The sequence below is a fragment of the Meriones unguiculatus genome, chromosome 16 (assembly GCF_030254825.1).
Source record: "Meriones unguiculatus strain TT.TT164.6M chromosome 16, Bangor_MerUng_6.1, whole genome shotgun sequence".
Classification (NCBI taxonomy): domain Eukaryota; kingdom Metazoa; phylum Chordata; class Mammalia; order Rodentia; family Muridae; genus Meriones; species Meriones unguiculatus.
The window spans coordinates 3,623,423-3,643,371 of NC_083363.1; the positions used below are offsets into that span (position 1 = coordinate 3,623,423).

Sequence of the window (19,949 nt, forward strand, 5' to 3'; positions counted from 1 at the left end):
CCTAGGGGCACAGAACAAAGGCTGTTTGTTCTCTGTAGATGGGTGCTCTCTGGGAAATACCTGAGAGGTAGGCCATGCAGGCCACCCAAACTCTGGCACAAAGCCAACAGATAGATAGATAGATAGATAGATAGACAGATAGACAGATGATGGATGGATAGATATACGATAGATGAATGGTAGATAGATTATAGATAGATGGATAGATGGATACATGATTGATAGACAGGTAGTAGATAGATGAATGATAGATTGATAGACGATAGATAGATGATAGATGGATAGATATTTGATAGATAGTAGATAAATGATGGATGGATAGACAGATAGATGATAGATAGATAGATGTGTTAGATGATAAATAGAATCACAGATAGATATATAGATAGATGATAGATGGATGGATAGATAAGTAGATGATAGATAGATAGATGATCAACCACATAGAAATATCAGCAATAAGAAACAAACATGCAGTGAACTGAGCCAATTAGTGGGGTTTTTGTTTTATCTTCTCCTTTCCTTCTTTTCTGAGGAAAAGGTTTCACTGTGCAGCCCGGGCTGAAGCTGCACCGGAGCCCACAGAGCCTGCCTGCCTCTCCGCCCAGTGCTGGGATAACAGGCAAGCCATATCTTTTTGGATATTTCCATATTCTCAATCATAGTGCATTTTCCACTACAGACTGTGCTTTTTGCATTTTAATTTCCCCTCTCAGTGCAGCCTTCTGGGAGTTCTCCTCGACTCCTCCCAGTCTGGCCTCTGACATGCCTGAAGACCACCTCGGCCAAGCTCAATACCATCATACTAAATTACCCTTTCAGAAAGTTAGGCTCTCTAGCTTGCTCTCTCTCTTCCTCTCTCATTTGAGACAGATCTTAACTTGCTTCCAATTCATGTGCAGGCCTGGTCTACAGAATGAGTTCCAGTATGGTCAAGACTATGCAGAGAAATCCTGCCTCAAAAAACAAAACAAAACAAGGAAGGAAAAAAAAGGGAGGAAGGAAGGAAGGAAGGAAGGAAGGAAGGAAGGAAGGAAGGGAGACACACTAAAGCTGGGTGTCTTGGCGTATACCTTCTATTCCAGCATTAGGCACTCAGGAGGCAAGAGGCAGGCAGAGATCTGAGTTCAAGGCCAGCCTAGTCCACATAGTAAGTTCCAGTCAGGGCCATATGGAGAAACCTGTCTCAAAAAACAAACAAAACAAGATGAAGCTGAGTGGAATAGGCTGGGCTCTTTACCTAGCACCACTGACTTCTGGGTGAGCTTTGGAGCCATGGGCACATAGGGTGAATGACAGCAGAGGCAGAAGTTAAAGCCGACTCAAGCAAGCCACCAAGAGTGGGGGGCCATCCCAAGAGACCTCAGAGAGCATGGTCCAGTCCTGTCCCGGTCCTGCCTCCTTGCACCCAGGGAAGCAGGCGCCTCGCATCTGTGGTCTTCATCATTTTCTTGTGTGTGCTGTGTCTGATTTGTTACACCCAATGTCTCCTTTCTTCCTTCTTTCTGGAATCCTTATAGGTGGTAGAAGCCAAGGGCTGGGGCTGGGGCTGAGTCACAGGACTACAGGACTACACAATGGCATGAGACTACGCTCCCAGCATTCAGGACATGGAGGCAAGTTTGAACCAGTCTGGGCTACTTGAGACTCTCAAAAATTATTAAATAAGTAAATAAATAACAATAGAAGCCAAATATGTTGGCTCCTCAATAAAATCCTACCTCCTGGGACACTGAGGCCAGAGAACTGCCATAAACTCGATGCCAGTCTAGGGTGCAAAGGAAACCCTGTCCTAAGCAAATGGCCTTTTCCATGGTGGCCTCCACCTGCTGGCTGCTTACACCCTAGCAAGCCTTGTCCTTGGCGGCCGGCCTGCGGTCGACTGCGATCGGAAGCACCAGCAGCATCTTCTGGCTTCTGAGAGAATTTACTCTGAAGAGCCACGCTAACCCTTGTGAGACATTTCCATCACACTTCCCTCTTCGCTCCGCGTTCTCTGTGGACCGGTCCAGTTCTTGTTTTCACCAGGCTGGTGGTGGGACACCAGTCCCTGGCCCTTTCCTAATCCTGCCGGAGAAGGAGCCTAGAAACCAGCCAGGCCCGGTGGCGCATGGCTAGAGATGGCAAAGGCACCCCAGGCTTCCGCTCTTCCCGGCTCTGCACACACCTCCATCACCTTTCAGGACGGCAAACCGGTTTCCAGAAGCTTGGAGACCCGGAAGACTGGCTTTGTTACTGAGCTCCCAGAGACGGAGGCTGGCCTTAGGCTCGGCCAGCCTCTCACCCTGGGCCACACCCACTTCCAGGAGAGGTTTGGAGGGGCGGACTTGGAACCAGGCAGGTAGGTGGGTGGGAGTCCCACGTTCCTGTGTGGTCCTGAGAAAGTTACTTCCCCTCTCTGGGCCCGTCTCAACCCTAAGCCAGCGACAAGGAGAGTAGGTGCCGCATCTGGGCCCCTCCTGGCACTGGGGAGGCTGCTCTGACGGGGCCTCCTCCCTGACTGAACCTTTCCAGGAAACTGCAGCTGCGGCTGCTCCACGGTGCTCCTCATTGAATGAAGGCCCCTCTTCCTTCTGGTCTGCCTCCCCGGCTGGGTGGCCAGGGTCAGAGAAGGGAAGGTGGTGAGGCACTGGAAGCCCCCCACCCGCACCCCGGCTGAGAGGACAATGAGGAAATGCTGGACTGGACTCTGGGGCGACCCTCACAGAAGGCTGAGGCAGCAGCCACGCTAAGGACCAGAACTGCAGGTACCATTCTGCGCCGTCTCTCCTCCCTAGGGCTCCATCCATTCTGCAGATGGCAAGACTGAGGCCCAAAGACAGAGTTGGGAAGGCGCTGGGAGAGAGCGAGACTCTCTGCTGGGGTCCCCTGTCAGTCTCCCTGGATAGGGCCCCAGGAGACGGCAGGAGACAGGGACAGACTAGCTGCCTCTGTCATCAGCAACGTCACCCTCACTTTGCTTACCTTTTGCTTCCGCAGTCCTGGCCTCTGGGAAGAGTGCCCTTTCCTGAGTCCTTCCTCACGTGCAGGCCCCTCTCCTGGCTTTTAAGCAGGGACTTCCTCTCTCCATCTGACATCTCACTTTGCTCTGTTAGTCCCTGTGGAGGTTGTTTTTTTCCCTGATGACTATGTATCTCTGTATTTATTGTCCTTTCTTTCTTTCCTCTTTATGTTCCCTGGCTGGCTTGGAAGCCATGTGGAGCAGGCTGGCCTTGAACTTGATCTAGAGCCTAGACAACCTTGAGTTCTTGAACCTCCCGAGTGACGGGATGTATCATGCTAGGCTCATGTTTACTTTAGCTGTGGTTGAGTGTGCCTCTGTGGGTCTCCATGGAGAGTTGGGGAGGCTCCTACCAGCCCCTATGCCTGGCTCGGCCGCCCAGCCTGGACAGTACAGGGGGTGGGGCTGGCAAGGTGCCTGCCTGAGTCACCAGCATGAGGCAGCCTGAGTCAGGCTGGGAGGGAAGTCCCTGCGGAAGGGTTTTCACAGCGGGATGGACTCACAGGGAAAGAGAAAGTGTACGACTTGCCCCTTTGACACAGTGACCTTGTACGAGCCTGAGCCGTGGGCACCCTGCCTCTTGCTCCCTGCAGACCACAGCTAGGGATGGAGCCTAAGGCTCCAATGTCTCAGGCAGTTCGAGTGTGGGGTCAGGCACCTCAGCCTCCTGAGGACTCAGCCAGGGCCCCAGCCCACACCTAACCACACGGTGGCAGTAAGGAAGGACCCCTGGCAGTCTTCTGAGTGTGGTGCCAGGGCAGGCAGGCAGAGTGCCTCCCTTCTCCCAGGCTGTCCCCAAATGGACCTTTCCTTTCAATGATGGAAATTCTGAACATCTACTACATACCGGGTTTTCAAAACCTGAGCTAAGAGAGTGAACAAATATGTCTACACCTGCCTGGCCAAGCGCAAGTGTTCTGGCACAGAGGGGCGTTTCCCACCCTCAGAGGGCAGAGGCAAGCAGGTCTCTGTGAGTTCAAGGCCAGCCTGGTCCCACCACATAGTGAGACCCTGTCTCAAACTCCGACATCAAAAGGAGCAGGCATGCTGGGCTCAGACACAATAAACCATAAACACGAGAGCTGTCTAGGCCAGCTACCATACAGCAGAGATGCGGACTCCCCCAAGGAAATGGAGAATGTGCTTTTTCAGTTCAGTGTGTTTTTAAAAGACTTGCTTATGAGTACTTTGTGTGCTTGGATGTCCCTAAGTACACAATTGTTTGTGGGTTTGTTTGTGAGACAGGGTCTCACTTCGTAGCCCTGGCTGGAGCTCACCGTGTAGACCAGGCTGGCCTGCCTCTGCTCAGGTGTGTTGGGATTAAAGCTGAGGACCGGCAGGCCCGATTACTGCTTTTACTTTTTTTTTTTTTTTAAACAGGGTGTCAGTGTGTACTCCTGGCTGGCTTCAAACTTGCCACAATCCTCCTGCCTCAGCTTCCTAAGTGCTAGGATTATGTGTGGCACCCCATCTAGCTAAACATTCTAGTAGCCGTATTAAAATGAAAACAATGACAATGACAAAAATGCATGAGATTGACTGTTGACTGTAATCCTGCACGCAGGAGTAGCCATCATGGAGCAGCCAGATGTGCCCCACCCACCCAGCTGCCTGGGACACCCACTCTGATGACAGCCACCCTCCACCCTACCTTGGCGCCTGGACCTTTTACCTACCTTCATCCTTCGCTAGCTGTACCTAACTCCTGGGTCTCAGCCTGACTGTCTAAAGGAGTGCTCTGAGCTCTTGGGAAGTGGGTGCTTCCAGGGGAGGCCGCCCCTTTAAGACAGACATTGTGTGAGAGGGGACATCAGGAGGCAGCCTCAAGTCCATCTCTGTGGAAACTGTTAGAAAAGTTAGCTTCTTTTTCTCCTCTGTCTTCCAGGAGCTTGACCTCTGGCCCCGGGGCCCATCTGAGTGGTGGGCAGACCCAGAGCGGGGTGAAGGGGCAGAGCCATGCCAAGAGAGGCTGTCGTTGGTAAGGGCTTTGAGTCCCTGTATATTGATTCTGCCAGCCCAAGGGACTCTCAGAGGGTTGGCACCTAGCCCCTCCCGGGGCCCCTGAGCTCAGGACTGAGGCTGCTGCCAGACTGAAGGGGGGGATGGGAACACGCCCCAAAGGACAAGGACAAAGGCCACAGAGGGGCGTGAGCTTCAGAGGCACAGCGCACGCACGTGCTCCTCGCCCAGGCCTGGGAACTGGCAGGGACCCGGGATGGTGACCCAGAAACCTGGCCGTCAGCTGCTCCTGCCAGCACTGCCCGCAAGAACTGCAGCGGATGGCCACTGTCAGCAGGGCAAACTCTGGGCTCGCCGTTCAGCAGCCTGTGCCTGGGGACCCCATCCCAGATGCTTCAGGCCTGGAGGGGATTCCCAGCGCAGGGCAACTAACTGCTGCAGCCAGGTCTCGGCAAGTCGCTCACCTACGCTGCTGTGGCGAGGTTCCTACAAAGGAGGCTGCAAAGAGGCTGCCCGAGAGTCAAGGGGGACTAGGTGTGGAGTCACCTGAGACCTTGTGCGCAAAGGCCTGGAAAGCACTGGGGAGACTGGGACCAAGATGGTGGGAAGGCGGGGCGGGGCGCTGCACCACCATCTCCAAACCACATTCCAGGCCAACAGCCTGCCCGCTCCAGCCCCCACCTCCATCTCCTGCTCCACCTCCCCTCCCCAACCCCTCCCCGCCAGCTACCCATTTCCTCTGCTCCTCCTCCAGCCCTCAGGCTGCCTTTCATTCAACCATCCATTCACCAAACTTTCACTCAGTCATGGTTGCTGTGGGCCTGGTGTCCAGCGGCTGAGGTGGAAGGAGGTAGAGAAAGAGGAAGAGGAAGAAGAGAAAGAGAGGATGAAGGAGGAGAAGAGGAGGAGGAACAAAGCCTAAAAGCTCTGACAAGCGTCCTGGAGCGTGCTCATGCCCAGACCCAAAAGATCTGCTGGCTTCCACCCTGCTCAGTTCCTAACACTTCCCTCTGCTTAGACTAGCACTCAGGCCCGAGATAACGTTACGCTTCTGAGACCCTGTGGTCAGAAGCCCTCCTGGCCATCCCCACACAGAGACCAGGAGTACTCTCTCAGCCCCAAGAGAGGTCAAGTGAAGAGTCAAGGTGGCCTGGGGTCCCTCATCTAGGAGCACATCTGCTCTGAATTCAGTAGGCGGCTGCCTCATCCAGAGGCCGGGAAAGGGCTTTTCCCCACAGCTCCGGAAGGCGGCAGTTCCGGGGATCAGGCTTGCAGCAGCCACTGCTGCATCTGCTTCCCAGGATAATCCCACCTCTCCCTGCCCCACATCTGGTGGGTGGGCTTTTTCAGTTCCGAGACAAGGTTTCCCTGTGTAGTCCTGGCTTTGGAACAAGCACTCAGAGATCCGCCTGCCTCTGCATACCAAGTGCTGGGATTAAAGGCCTGTGCCATCACACCTGGCCTCCAACCCAGGTCTTAAGGAGCAGACCTTAAGAAACAGGGTGAAAATGACCTGTAACCCCAGGGCTTCTTCCCATCAGAGTCACATGGGTGGCAGCAGGCGGCTAGAGACGGCATTTCCAGAGCTGGCTGAGAGCTCCGAGTGTGGCTTGGACCTGGCTGTCAGCAGGCAAGCCAGCCCAGGCCTCAAATTAGAATCCTGATCCCTCTTAGTACTCAGAAGGCCCCAGGCTAGTTAATGGGCACTGCCCCACAGGCCTTAAACTGCTGGCTCAGGAGGACGCTGTGGGAGGGGCTCTCGAGGGCAAAAGAGGTCTTGGCATGTTACCTGCAGTCTGGAGGGGCTCTCGAGGGCTCTACAGATGCCCTGGGTGGAAAGAGGTCTTGGCATGTTACCTGCAGTCTGCCGCACTGGCCGGGCTCTGCATGCAAGTTCCCTTGACTAAAGGCAAAGTATTTGATCTTCCTTTTTTTTTTTTTTTTAAGATTTATTTATTATTTATGCAGTATTCTGTCTGCATGTCAGGAGAGGGCACCATATCTCACTATAGATGGTTGTGAACCACCATGTGGTTGCTGGGATTTGAACTTAAGACCTCTGGAAGAACAGCCAGTGTTCTTAACCTCTGAGCCACCTCTCCAGTCCGATCTTATTAGGAAGACTTCACACTGCCAGGCATGGTGGCGCACGACTTTAACCCCAGCACTGGGGAGGCAGAGGCAGAGGCAGGTAGCTCTCTGTGAATTTAAGGCCAGCCTGATACAGAGAAACCCTGTTTTGAAAAACCAAAACCAAACCAATCCAAACAAAAAACAAAACAGCAAGGAAAAAAACAAAAACAAAAAAACTCACTTTCTAAAACACTCTTTCCCAGCCCAGCTCACCCTGAAAACTAGGGACAACCTCTCTGTGGCCACCGAGCAGCCTTGCCAGCCTCTCTGCTCCTGAAGACGATGAGAAACAGCACTTTCCGTGTTGACAAAGGACAGCACGGGGACGTGTGGGAGGAGAGATCTGCTCCCTGAGGGTGCGGGACCACCCTGCCACCCACGGCAGCTGCCGTCTCCTGCCTTCAGCTTGCCCAGAGGTTTGGTGCAAAGCGCTGGCGCAGGATGTCTATGGGTAACAGACCCTCAATACTGTGCCAAGTCCTTGGCCTACTACACAAAAACCAGGAGACACAACTGTGTGACTCAGGGAGGTGGCTTTCCATACGAGAGCACGTGAACTGTTTACCGACAACAGTTAAATAGATAAGGAGGGAAGAGGAAGACAAGTTTTTTGTTTGGTTTTTTTTTAGATGGTGCAAGTTCTAGGTGGCACTGGCCGACCTAGAACTTGCAATGTTGACCAGGCTGGCCTTCAACTGGTGGAGATCTGCCTCCAGAGTGCTGGGATCAAAGGTGTGCACCAGTCTGGCCCGGCTGCACGCTGAGGGTTTTAAACTAGGAGGACAGGCCTTGCATTCCAGGGAGGAAGAGGTTTTGCACAGGTGCTTACAAAACTGTTGGAAAACTGGAGGAGCAGGCTCCAGGCCGGGCCTCCTAGAACAGGCCTGAGCTGCTGGCCTCTGCCCCAGTGAGGCGAGGAGGAGGACCGACCAGGAGGACAGAACAGGAAGCCTGGTTGCCACCATAACTGTATCCTCACCCCACAAGCACTGGCACTGGGCATTCCTCAGAGCTCCTGGTGGGGGTGCCACAGAGCCCCTTTGCCCCGGCTTCTCCTTTTGTCACTCTTTGTCCCGAGACCTAGCGCCTAAGGCAGCAGCCTCCAGAGTGGGAGCAAGGAGACTGAATGCCAGCCTGCCAGCCTGCCAGCCTGCCAGCCTGTCCTACCCCCACGCCAGCCATCTCTCTGGTCTGCGCTGCTGCTTCCCCGACCCAGGCCTGGGAGCCTGCACTGTATGTCGATGGACCACATGTGTCCTCCCCTTCCACCCAATGTGAGCGCCTTGAAAAGTAGCTACCCTCTTCAAGGCTGGGGCCCACAACGGTGCCCTGAGAGCTGCCTCTGCCTAGGCTGAAAGGAGCAGCGCAGCGCTGGGAAGAAAGGGACAGAAGCCTAACCGCAGTTCTGTTTGCTTTCTTTGAGACAAGGGTTTCACTGTGTGTCCCTGGCTGGCCTTGAACACAGAGAGGCCTACCTGCCTCTGCCTCTTCCATGCTGGGTTTTAAAGCCCATGCCCCCTTGGCCAGACCAAGCCTCAGTTTTAGTTCCCTGAGGATTGGGGAAGCAATACTGCCCCCCCGGTAGGGGAAACTAAAGGAGTGAAGCAAGCTTCATAGCTCTGTTCTTGCTCATCAAGCCCACCTCTTCCTCAGGTTTCTTCTGAAGGTGGATAAGAGCTGTTTTACCTGAGGATATATTCTCTCTCTTTCCCTCCCTCTGTGTGTGTGTCCTGGATTTCACAGCAGAGAGAAAGTCAGGCAAAGAGGTACTCCTTCTTGGTCTGTTCTCTCTGCCTGACAGTTTTTCCCTCGAAAGTTGGAACCAGAAGAGGCCTCCTCCCCGCTAGCCTGCCAGGCTTCCTGGCTGTGGAGCTTGTGGTCAGCAGGGTTGAGGCCTGATCCTGCCAGAGGACCAGACACACTGGTAGCTGGGTGACTCTGTGACAGTGGGCAAGCACCTTGTGGCAGGGTGGCGGGCCCCAACAGCAGCTGGCATGGATCAGACCTTGTTGGTGTGGCCCAGGGCCAGCACCGTGTGCCAACCTAACCCTGGCCGGCACGGGTCAGTCCTGGCTGGTTTGCGCTGGGTCAGGTTGATGCCTGCTGTCAGGTGGTGGCTATGAGTGGCCCTGTCACTTGTGTCCTGTGTGCCTGCTGAAGCCCAGCACTCATCTCCCATGGCCCAGCAGTTCCTCTCCCAGCCAGGCACCCAAAGGTGCCGATCTGCTCACTGCGGATCCTCAAGCCACCGTGGCAGCGTGCCCTTTAACAGCCAGAGGCAGCAACTATCCAGAAACCCTTCAGCAGAACAGGGTCAACAAACTGCTGGGCATTCACACTTGGTAAGCACAGGGTCCTGAGGGCGAACTCTGCAGCCACACGCGGTGGCGTGGATGACTCTGCCTGGCAAAAGGCTGGGGAAGTCAGTCTGAGGGACCACAGCCGACTGCCAGCGGATGTGCCTGGAGACAGCAGGTGAGATGTTGGCTCCGCCACGAAGAGGCAGACCTACTCTTTGGTCTTAACACAGTTGCTTCAGAGGTGTTCACTCTGCAAAAATCACGGCGCAAAACACTTAAAATGGGCAATTTCTTGCTTATTTTGGGGGAGGTTTTTTTTGTTTGTTTGTTTTTAATCTAATATTGCAGTGACAAGTACTTGCCACAGAGTGCAGCCTGGCCACAAGCTTTGGGGGATCTCTTGTCTCATTCTTCCAGTGTGTACAGAATTACCTTACATACATGTGTGGGGGCACACAAGGTCAGAGGACACCTTGTGGGGGTTGCTTCTCCCTCTTCACCATCTGGGATCCCAGGATGCAACTCCGGGAATCAGGCGTGTCCCCAGCTGAGCCATTGCTAGAGCTTAAAAAAAAAAAAAAAAAATCAAACAGGGTCTCATTATGTAGTCCTGGCTGTCCCGCAACTCAGTATGTAGACCAGGCTGGCCTCAGACACACAGAGATCCACCTGCCTCTGCCTCCTAGGTGCTGGGAGTAAAAGCAAGCCTCCATCATTCTATTTGTTTTGGGAGACAAGGTCTTTCTACATAGCCTTGGCTGGCCAAAAGCTCTTACCTGCCTCAGCCCTTGAGTCCCACCATGCTCGCTGTTTTTCTTTGGAGACACAGTCTCTACATATGTGCTGGGACTCATGAAAGCTGCCTGCCTCTCCTCTACTCCCACAGCTGGCCCTCAGTCATTTTTATTGAAGTTTGAGGCACAAACCTAGGGCCTCTCATTCCAGGCTTCCCTTTGTCAAAGTTCAACTCGTCTTTCTGTCTTCTTTTTGTTTGTTTTTGTTTTTTTTTTTTTTTAGGCAGGGTTTCTCTGTGTAGTCTTGGATGTACTGGACTCGCTTTCTGTAGACCGGGCTAGCCTCGAACTCAGAGCGTTTCGCCTGCCTCTGCCTTCCCGGGTGCTGGGATTCGTCTTCTACTTTCTGTGTAGGGCAACACAGAGCACCAGACTGCCCCTCACCAGGCCCCTCGGGAAACTGGCCTCCAAGTGGACAGCACTGTCTCTACCAGGCCTTCTATGTGTCCCAACAGACGAACTGAAGGACGCAGCTCACTTGCCCTCTGCACAGTGCAGCTGGGATCTCTGAAGGTCGCCGCCTGTGCTTGACTAAACATGGAAGACAGCTCTGATTCAGGCCCAGAAACCTGTTCCACCCACTCTCCAGATCCCAGGCCGGCCTGCACAGGCTCCTGGCTAGCTCAGCTGGCTTCCAGGAGCTCCCGCTAAATCTGTAAGGACCTGCAGCAAGTCCATGCTTCTAAGGCGCACACGGCCTTCCTCACTCACAGGCCTCTAAGAATGTGGAAGTCAAACAAGGTTTTCAAACCTCGTGACTGCCTCCTGCCTGGTCTGTTACATGGCTTTGTTTTTCTACAGACATGAAGTGCAATAGGAGGTCTCACCGCCCCCCCATCCCAACCATCCACTCTTCTGCTTCAATCTTATTACTACAAAAAGAAAGGAATGGAATTCAGGGCCCTGCAAGATAGAAAGATGGAGGTTGTGTGCATGGGGTCAGTGGGCAGTTTGTATTTCAGGAGTGGACAAGGCAGGAGACGGCCAAGAAATGTACTTATACCTGCCTCCTTCTAGAGTGGGTCTTAGGTAGCTGACACAAGCACACACAAGATACAAAACAAGGAAATCAGGATGAAGTGAAATAAGTGGAAAAATAAGAGCAAGCCAATTTACTAAAAGTAGACCAAGCAATTGGCCAAGTTTTCCCAAAGCCCACTCAGGAAGGATATCCCTTTCTGGGCTCCATTCCTCTCCCAGGGATGGCCGAAGGTCAGAGGCGTTACACGAGAGGGGTCAGTCGCTACTGCGTTGGGGGAAGCGGCCTGCAGAGCCATCCCCACACTTTCCCGCTTCAACGCCATTAGCAAGGGCCTAGAGGCCTAGGCTGCTGGCCATGGCCTGTACCCTGGGAAGATGTGCTGGCGCTGGTGCGAGTTGAGAGCTTGCTCAACCACACCTCGTTAAGGAAGGTTCCTCGGGGCTCGCAGCAACTTCGTGCCCCTCCAGCCAACTCCGCTCGCGGGGCACGAAGATGGAGGGCGCGGCGCGCTTCCACCCCGCCCCGCCCCCACAGCGGCTGCACACAAAGGGGCAGCCGCTCCTCCCCCAGACTGCCCCGGCGCCCTAGGCTCCCCTCCACCCGGTGGCCCGCCCCTCCGGGACTTCCTCCCTCTCCGGTGGCACTGCAGGGGTTGGGGTCACCTGGACCTTGCTCCCGGACCCCCCGCGGGCCGGCCGCCGGCCCTAGGCCTCCCGCGCCTTCCCGCCGCGCCCCACCCCCACCGAGCACGTGCTGCCCCGCGCCCAGGGCGCCATCCCACGGCCCGTGGGGGGCTGGGCCCGCCGCGCTCCCCACCCCCCACCGGAAACATTCCTGAGGCATTCCTGAAACTTGGGAGGCCCGCCTCCCCCCCCCCGCCCCCGGCCGGGCGCACGCTGGGCCCCGCGTCCCCTCGCACCGCCCGCGCGCCCCCCGAGGAGAGGGCTGACCCGCGGAGGAAGGGGGAGCGGAGCCGTGAGTCACAGCCGTGTGTCACCGGGCCCGCATTGCAATTGCCTGCATCACGGGAGGTGTGGAAGGGCCGCCTCGGGAACCGAGGTGGGGAGGTGCGTCCGGGGCCCGCGCCCGCCCGGCCTGCAGGGCGCGCCTGTGCGCCCGCTTCCCCGCGCGCCATCTTCCCACTCCGGCTTTCTCCCGGGGCCCGGCAACAAGTCTTTTGTTGAGCGAGGCCCCAGAGGCGGGAAACTCGAACCCCTGCCTTCAGGGCGCGTCCAGGTGCCCCCGGCCTCTCTAACTGCCTTGAGGTCGCAGTGGAGGGGATCCCACCGGTGGGGCAGCGTACTTCCCAAACACCGCGGAGCAGGTCGCTCCCGGCTCCTCCCTCCAGGGTACCCGCGGAGGAGCCAATGGCAGGGCTCCCCAGGAGTGCCTGCACCTGGGTGGCGGCCGTTACCACATTTAAACGGTTGGCATCTGCCAACTTTCACATTTGGGTTTCACAAGACCGGCGTCTCCACGCGCCGTATGGCCTCCAGCGACGCACATGCCGTCACCTGCCTGGCCACGGGGAAGGACGAAGGGGCGGCCGTCGGCGCGGGGACCGAGGAGGTGCGTGCAGGCCGTGGACCTCCGCGGGCATCAGCCCGCGTCCCGCGAGGCCACAGCCCGCGAGGGGCGTCCCTGGCACCCCGCGGCGACGGCAGACCCGCCGCCGCCCTCCCCGGCCTGCCAGCCCCAGAACGGAGGGAGAGCGGGGCCGTCGGCGCGCGCCCCCGCGCGTACGGAGCGCGCGCAACCTCCGCGGGCCCGGCAAGTACCCGCGCGCGGCGGCGGCGGCGGGCGGGCGGCCCCGCTTTTAAATCCCCGGGCTCATTTGCATGGCCCCGCCCCCCGGTGACACGGCTGGCGCGGGCGGGCCCGTCCCCCCTGCCCCTGGGTCGCTCTTTTTAAGCTCCCCTGAGCCGGGGCTGCGCTCCTCTAATTGGAACTCCGAGTCGGGGCTATTTCTGGTGTTGGCGCGGCTCCAAGAAGGCGTGAGTTCGCCGCCGCTCGGCTGGCTTCTTTTTTTCCTCTAGGTCTAGAATCTAATCACATTATTATTTATTGAGGCCGCGCACGGGCCGTGCCCAGCTTCCTGCCCCTCGCCATCCTCCCGGGGAGCGGGATCCGTCCGTGCTCCCTCGCCCCGGTTCGGATGTGACACACATCCCCGGCGGGGGCCCGGGCGGCGCGCACGCAGCGGTCTCAGCGCCTCTGCCCTCTCCCGGTTTCAGATCCGCATTTGCGACCGGCGGCGGCGGCGGCGGAGCCCAGGCCGGTGCCCTGCGCCCAGCCCCGCCGCGCCCGGCAGCCCCGAGCGCGCCCCGCCGGCGGCCTGCGGAGCTCGCGGTGAGTGTCCGCGGCGCGCCCGGGGGGCCTGCGGCGCGCGCTGCCCGCTTTATTCCCAGGCCCCGGGCTTGCGCGGGCCGCGGGAAAGGGGAGGCCGCACGGGGCGCGCGCGGGCGGCCGGCGGGGCCGGGGTGGGCGCTCCGCTCGGGGCCGCCGCGTCCTCCGGACCCCAGGCCGAGGGCCCCCCGCGCGCGCCCGCGGGGGTGCGGAGATCCCCCCGGGAAACGGCGCGCCGAGGGGGAGGGGGTGCGCGGCTGCGGCGAGCGCCGCTTGTGCACCCGGCGGCGCCCGTGCACCTCGCGCTCTCCGCGAGCCCGGCCTCCGGGAGGGGCGCGCGCTGCGCAGCGGCGGGAGGTGGGCGCGCGCCCCCCCAGCCGGGGAAGTTCCAGAAGTGCGGGGGAGGGGCCGGGCGCCCCGAGATTCCTCTCTGGCTTCTGCTCGGCCTTTCCCAGGGTGGCGCTCTGCGTGGACGAGGCCGGCTCGCGAGGGCCTGGGTTTCGGGTCTTCACCCACACACACCTTTGGCCCTGCCCTGCGCCTCTCCAGCCCCCAGGGCCGGGCCTGCCCTCCGCCCCCACAAACTGGTTCCTCTGCTTTGCCGGGTTCTGTTAGAACTAGTCCCTTTGACTCCCCGTTTTTCCCCCCCCCGGTTTTGGTTTACGGGGAGGGAGGAGGAGGTGTTCTTCCGACTCGCACCAGGTTTCCTGCCCCCAAGGCGGGCTTGGGTGCCCCCTCTGGCAGGAAGTGGGGCCGGGCGCACCCGCGTGGTGGTGCATGTGGTCGGGGTGCGTCGTTTCCCGCGCCTGCAGGCTCTGCGCCCCTCCCCCTCGCCCTAGCTCCTGGAAGCGCCGGCCTACAACCGCCAGGCCCGGGACACTGGCGGAGGCACCCTCACTCTGAAGTAGAGGGCGCCAGGGTCGGAACCTGCTTCTCAGTAAACAAAGTGGCGGTCTGTAGGCGTTCCGCAGGAACCTCCATTTTTGCCAAGTTGCTGTGTGACCTTGGGCCGCTCAGGGGTCTTCTCTGGGCTATTTAAAGGGAAAAAAAAAAAACAAACACGAAACAATGGACCTGCCAGGATGTTAATCCTCTGGTCGTAACTGCCTAGTGCCTTGAACACTGAGAGGCCACATGGCGAGTGCACCCTGTGAGGAGACAGCCTGGAGGCCCAAGAAAGCACAGCGGGCGGCCTTGGACTTTAATGTGACTTCTGCGCGCCAGGCCTGCCTGACGCTGAGAAACAGGTGGGGAAGAGTTTCCTTGGCCTCAGTGGACAGGGACTCTAATAAGGTCTGTGTGCAGTGGGGGCTTTGGGGAGAGCAGGTGGTTTAAAGGGCTCCTAACGGCAAGAAGCAGGGAGGCACCAGGTGGCATCACAGCGTCCCGGGGGACTGTCGGGCTGGGTGCTTGGTCCCTTGGCCTGGGGCTGGCTTTCCTCCATGACCCCCCTCTGAAGGGCCCCGGCAGACCTCAGTGTGAGGTCAGCGCTCCTTGAGCTGATTAATTTTGATGTTTGGTTTGAAGGAGACCTGTGGTGTAATGTAAGATTCTAATCACGGCCTGTAATTAGAGAACAGACCAAAGCCACTAATGACGGAGCTGGCCCAGCTACCCTGCTCTGAGGGGTCTCGAGGTTGAAGTATTGTACTAGAATAATTAGCTAGAGCCCCACCATCTGGAGGGTCTCTTACTGCTTGAATTAGGAAGACCGTTAAGTGTTTTTAAAAAAAAATCACAAAAGTTTTCGAAAATGTTTTCCTGCCAATGGAGTCAAAAATTATCAGTTGTCTCACAGGAGGGAAAGAGGGTTGGGCGACAGCCTGTGTGAGAAGAGCACTGCCCAGCATTGTGAGGCCCTAGCATCAACCCTCAGCTCAAAAGGAAGGACCTGGTCCTCACAGTGGCCCAAGGTAGCTCTGCCTTGAGGCTACTGCCTCTGGCTTCTGCCCTCCTTGAGGACAGGCTGTTTTGAGTCCCTGAAGGGGCTCCTGGGCCTGTGGCTGGGGGCGCACCCTGCTGGCTGTCTTGACCTCTCCAGAGGAGATCCCTAAGTGCAGGGTGCAGGCTCTTCCTATGCCAATCTCCACCCCCCTGCACACGCATTGTGTCCTGACCTGGAGTACCAGGCTTCTTACTACTGAAGTCTTTAGGTTGGGACCCGCCCTTCCCCCCCCCCCCAGATGCTATCCGTCAAGGAGACCCTCGGCCCCTCCCTCTGCCTCCTGCCCCTTCTCTGGCTCTTGAGGGTGTGGTGGGCTCTAGCAGTGTGTTCCGGTTCTCCGCCTTGGAGCTGCTGGGTGTCAGCCCTGGCAGGCAGTGGGCACAGGGCTTCCTAGGGCAGCAGCTGGCAGAGGGAGGGCAGGGGTGAGGGACCCTTGAGGTAGGTCTGACCTGGCGGGGCCTCGTGGGTGCTCTCCCGCCACTGTGCTGGGGAGGGGCCTTGTCTGGTCCAGGGTGGTCGAAACAGCTGTGTAACAGCCCTGTCTCCCTGCCTCACAGCCAGTCCCTCAGCTGCCCCCCGAGAGAAGGAAGATGAGTGAGTCGGGCTCCAAGTCCAGCCAGGCCCTGGCCTCCAAGCAGGAAAAGGACGGGGCTGAGAAGCGAGGCCGGGGCAGGCCGCGCAAGCAGCCTCCGGTGAGCCCTGGGACGGCGCTGGTCGGGAGCCAGGTGGGTGTTGCTTCTGTTTCCTTTCTTGGGGCGGGGAGGGGTACGGAACTGTCTCCTTCTGTCTGTGCATGTGTGCTCCCCATCCCCGTGTATGTTCGCTGCCCAAGGGCACAGTGGGGCAAGCCACCATGTCTTAACACTCACCCAGGGAAGCAGAGGCAGGTGTGGGGTCCAGGCAGGAGGATCAGGAAGGCTGGACCCTGCCGTAAAGGTGTCTAACATTTTTGCCCTGGCCAGAATGAAATCAAAGGCTAGGTGCCTTTTCACAGTTGTGAACGTGTAGTGATACTCTGTCACGTTGCTGTCAGGGTTTTTACGTCCTTACTACCCATTTCTGTACTTCCTCATGTCAAGTGAGAGAGCGTTCTTGGACTTCCATGTGGCCCTTTTTGTTTACTTATTTATGCTGGCCTTGGCCCTGTAAGTGGGCACTGAAGCCCTGTGCGAGGTCCCTGCAAGGGAGGCCAGCAGGATGTTGGCTGTGCCACCTGCCTGCCTCTGCTGGAGCTCTCAGCGCTCCACAAAGTTGTGTGGGGCGGGGAACTGTTGGTGGCCCTGGGGAGGAGGCAGAGTATGTCCCGCCAGGTCGTCTTAGCTGAGAACGCCTGCTGGGCGATGGGGTTTCGCTGCCGACTCCAGACGGGGGTCGTTGGACTGTGGCTGCCTCGGGGGGTCTGTGGCCCAGGCTGGCTTCCGGTGCACTGCGCTGCCGGGTTCAGTGCTGGGGTTGGTGAGCGGGAGCCCTCCGGCAAGCACAAGCTTGGGGTCTGGATGCGCAGAGGGGTTTCCTGTGTGAGGCGTGAGGGGCAGGAGCAGTTGTGGGCGTTGGCCTCTCCACCTTGTACAGGTGAGACAGGCTACAGTGTTGGGCATTTTGCAGGCCATCAGTGACACAGTAGAGAGTTGATGGGGCCACCTGACAGTGCTCTCCTTGCTCTAGAGACACCTTTCCTAGAGGTCCCTGCTTGTTTATCTTTGGCTGTGGGGCCCACGGGCTTGCCTGCTGCGTCTCCTGTGGACTCGGGTGGGGTGACCTCCGAGGGGCTGACACAGCTTGGTTGTTACTGTTTCCCTGACTCCGTCCTTGCAGAAGGAGCCCAGTGAAGTGCCAACACCGAAGAGACCTCGGGGCCGACCAAAGGGAAGCAAAAATAAGGGAGCCGCCAAGACACGGGTAAGGCTCTTTCTGCGTAATGTCCTGGGATTAGGCCAAGAGTGTTCATGGGTCTTTGCTACTGTGGAAATTGGGGTGCCCAGGACAGTGGGGAATAGATGGAGACTGAGGCCTGTGCCAGCTCAGGCCTGAGAGTGTCACCTTCATTCATTCTGAGGACACGGAGCATGCAGGGAGGGCCAGACTCACATTGGCATCAGCCTTTCAAAACTGTTGTCTTGTTTTTTATTTTCTAACACACGACTCATATCCTTTTGAGTCACTTGTGGAGGAGGGAGTGGGAGGGTGTGTATCTTGGGTGGGGGCTGGGGGCTGGCCAGTCATCAGCAGCTGGACTTGGGTGGGCCTGCTAGTGGGGTCCTGGGCGGCCCGAGCCAGCCCCTCGCCCGGTCACACAGGGCTTTGGTGTCTTGTACTGTTGACCACTCCGCACTTAACAGCTTGTTTTTTCCCCAACCCTCTAGAAAGTTACCACAGCTCCAGGGAGGAAACCCAGGGGCAGGCCCAAGAAGTTGGTAGGTTGCTCTTCTGTTTGTGTGTGTGGGGGGCAATGCCCGGGAGTGCGGCCAGGGATGCTGAGTATACGAGTGGACGTGAAGGTCAGGGTTAGCTTCTGCTTCAGAAATCCCTTGTCTCCAGAGAGGAATTCCTAATCTCAGGTACCCTTTGTGGGAGGGGTGCCATGGGACCGCATTGGGCCCCCAGAAAGTATCCTGCAGAAGTGCAGGTGTAGACCGGGAAGCCCCATAAGTGGGGCTCTGTAAGGAGACGTCAGCCCTAAGGGTGCTGTGCTCCTTCCTGAGTCCCTTTTCCAAGCTGTCTTTAAGATTCCTTGATCTGAACCACCCCGTACTGGAGGGGAAGGGGGCCCTCTGGCCGGGCCCCAGGATGAGTAACAGGAAACTAGTTGTTTTGGAGTTTGCCTGGCACTGTGGGGGCCATGGGGCCCTGCGGTGTCCCAACATTCCCGCCCAGTGAGTGAGCCCCCGGGGCACACGCTTCCTTCCCACCCTTGGCTGCCATGGCGCTCCCCCCCCCCACCTCTGGTTAGCAGCACCACACCTGTTTCATGTCACCTTAGAGTTCCCCTCCAGTTTTTGTCTCTTGCTCTTCTGCCTCTTCCCTGGAGAGCCTGCTGCTTCCTTAGCCCTCAGTGTAGGCCTGGGCCAGGCGCCTGGTCTGGCCTGTGAGAGCAAGTGTGTGTGTGTGGGGGGGTTTTTTTCCTCCCTTTAAATCCTTCATTTTTATGAATGAAAGCAGCGTGGAGGTTGCTGAGTCACCCACACACTCAGCCCTGACTCATCCCCCTTCTGCAGAGGAGAGCCTGGGGGGGGGGGGTGTCGCGGAGGAGGGCCAGGCCCAGAGTCTCCTTTGCTTCCCACAGGAGAAGGAGGAAGAAGAGGGCGTCTCCCAGGAGTCCTCGGAGGAGGAGCAGTAACCACCGCAGCGCCGTGCAGCCTGCTCCTCAGGCTGAGGAGCAGCTTTTCCCCTGGGACTGGAGGCCCTGCTCCCAGGCCCCTCCCCGCCCCAATGCACACTACCGCACTAGCTGCAGGCTCTGCAGCACCCACGGGAGCAGGCTTCGGCGTGCCCTCCTCCCCGCCACACCTGCCCTCTCCCGACAAGGCTAACCTCCCTCTTAGCCGCAGCCCATCCTGCTGCACAGCTCCCCTAGAGACCTGCTCTCCGGGCTCTTTGTTTCTCCAGTCCCTTCGCTCTGCTGGTCCTGGCTTCCTTGTAGGGGTCCTGGGCGCCTTCCCTGGCCTTAAGGGGCCCCAGCCCCCGCTCTGCTCCTGACAAGCCCCGTTGGCTGAGCTGGCAGCAGCAGGTGTGCTCAGGCAGGGGCTGCTCACGTCCCAGCATGCCCTCACCAAGCTCTGACCGGGTGGGTTTTTTCAGTCTCCTCCCCACCCTACCCAGGCCCCGGAGGTTGGCAAAGCCCCTTGGGCTACTGGAAGCAGGACAGGTGTGGGCCCACCACCTTGTTCTCACTGGGACAGTGACAGATGGAAGTTAACACCCCTCTCCAAGGTGAGGTCCTCTTTGGCTTGCACCTAAGGCAGAAGGGGGACTTACTCCCCCCCCTTCCACTCTAGGCTGCCCCCTTCCTGCAGCGGGCACTACGGAGCTAGCCTTGCTCCCTCCCTTTGCTCCTCCCCGGCCCCCAAGGTTCTGGTTCCCTTTTTTCCTCTGTTCACAAACTACCTCTGGACAGTTGTGTTGTTTTTTTGTTCAATGTTCATTCGTAGACACCCACCATTGCTGCTGCTACCAGCGCCAACATTTATCCTCCCGTTTGTTTTTTTTTTTTTGCCTGCACTCCTCCCCAAGACACTCTAGGGGAAGGGGGCTGGGGCGCAGCAGGCCGGTCACCTACTCCACACCAGGGAAGATGGGGGCCTGCCCCATGGATGCTGCAGCAGAGTGAGGAGGGGGCCCACTTTGATGGGAAAGGGTGTAGGGCCACCGACTCCCCTTGTTCTGTGGGGGAGGGGTGGCCAGTGTTTGTCCCAGCCTGGGGCCTCCCTCCGGTTTCCTATTTGCAGTTACTTGAATAAAAAAATAGCCTTTTCTGGACTGAGTTTCTGAT

General features: G+C 57.9%; 1 protein-coding gene and 1 long non-coding RNA gene across 3 annotated transcripts; both read left to right on the top strand.

Annotated features, from left to right (window-relative positions):
* The first annotated feature begins 2,295 nt into the window (after window positions 1-2,295).
* LOC132648311 (uncharacterized) lies at window positions 2,296-6,391 on the top strand. The gene is made up of 3 exons (XR_009586678.1): window positions 2,296-2,341; window positions 2,515-2,747; window positions 4,887-6,391. It is a non-coding gene; the product is annotated as an uncharacterized LOC132648311 (long non-coding RNA).
* A 6,615-nt stretch (window positions 6,392-13,006) lies between these two features.
* On the top strand, window positions 13,007-19,936 carry Hmga1 (high mobility group AT-hook 1). 2 transcript variants are annotated; one of them, XM_060369145.1, is made up of 6 exons: window positions 13,037-13,163; window positions 13,404-13,518; window positions 16,018-16,185; window positions 17,276-17,359; window positions 17,824-17,874; window positions 18,744-19,936. In XM_060369145.1, exons 3-6 carry the CDS (start codon window positions 16,051-16,053, stop codon window positions 18,795-18,797), a joined length of 324 nt encoding a protein of 107 aa, XP_060225128.1. In that variant the 5' UTR covers window positions 13,037-13,163; window positions 13,404-13,518; window positions 16,018-16,050; the 3' UTR covers window positions 18,798-19,936. The 2 variants fall into 2 exon arrangements, with proteins under 2 accessions (XP_021485695.2, XP_060225128.1); XM_021630020.2 differs by lacking the exon at window positions 13,404-13,518 and having other exon boundaries at window positions 13,007-13,163.
* The last annotated feature ends 13 nt before the right edge of the window (window positions 19,937-19,949 follow it).

What these genes read in the sequence shown, in the direction of transcription:
- Hmga1 (XM_021630020.2), top strand. Translation starts at nt 13,008, where the DNA reads ATGGCCCCGCCCCCCGGTGACACGGCTGGCGCGGGCGGGCCCGTCCCC. An exon ending in TGGCGCGGCTCCAAGAAGGC is followed by an intron (nt 13,164 to 16,017) that starts GTGAGTTCGCCG and finishes CCTGCCTCACAG; the next exon opens with CCAGTCCCTCAGCTGCCCCC. An exon ending in GGGGCAGGCCCAAGAAGTTG is followed by an intron (nt 17,875 to 18,743) that starts GTAGGTTGCTCT and finishes TGCTTCCCACAG; the next exon opens with GAGAAGGAGGAAGAAGAGGG.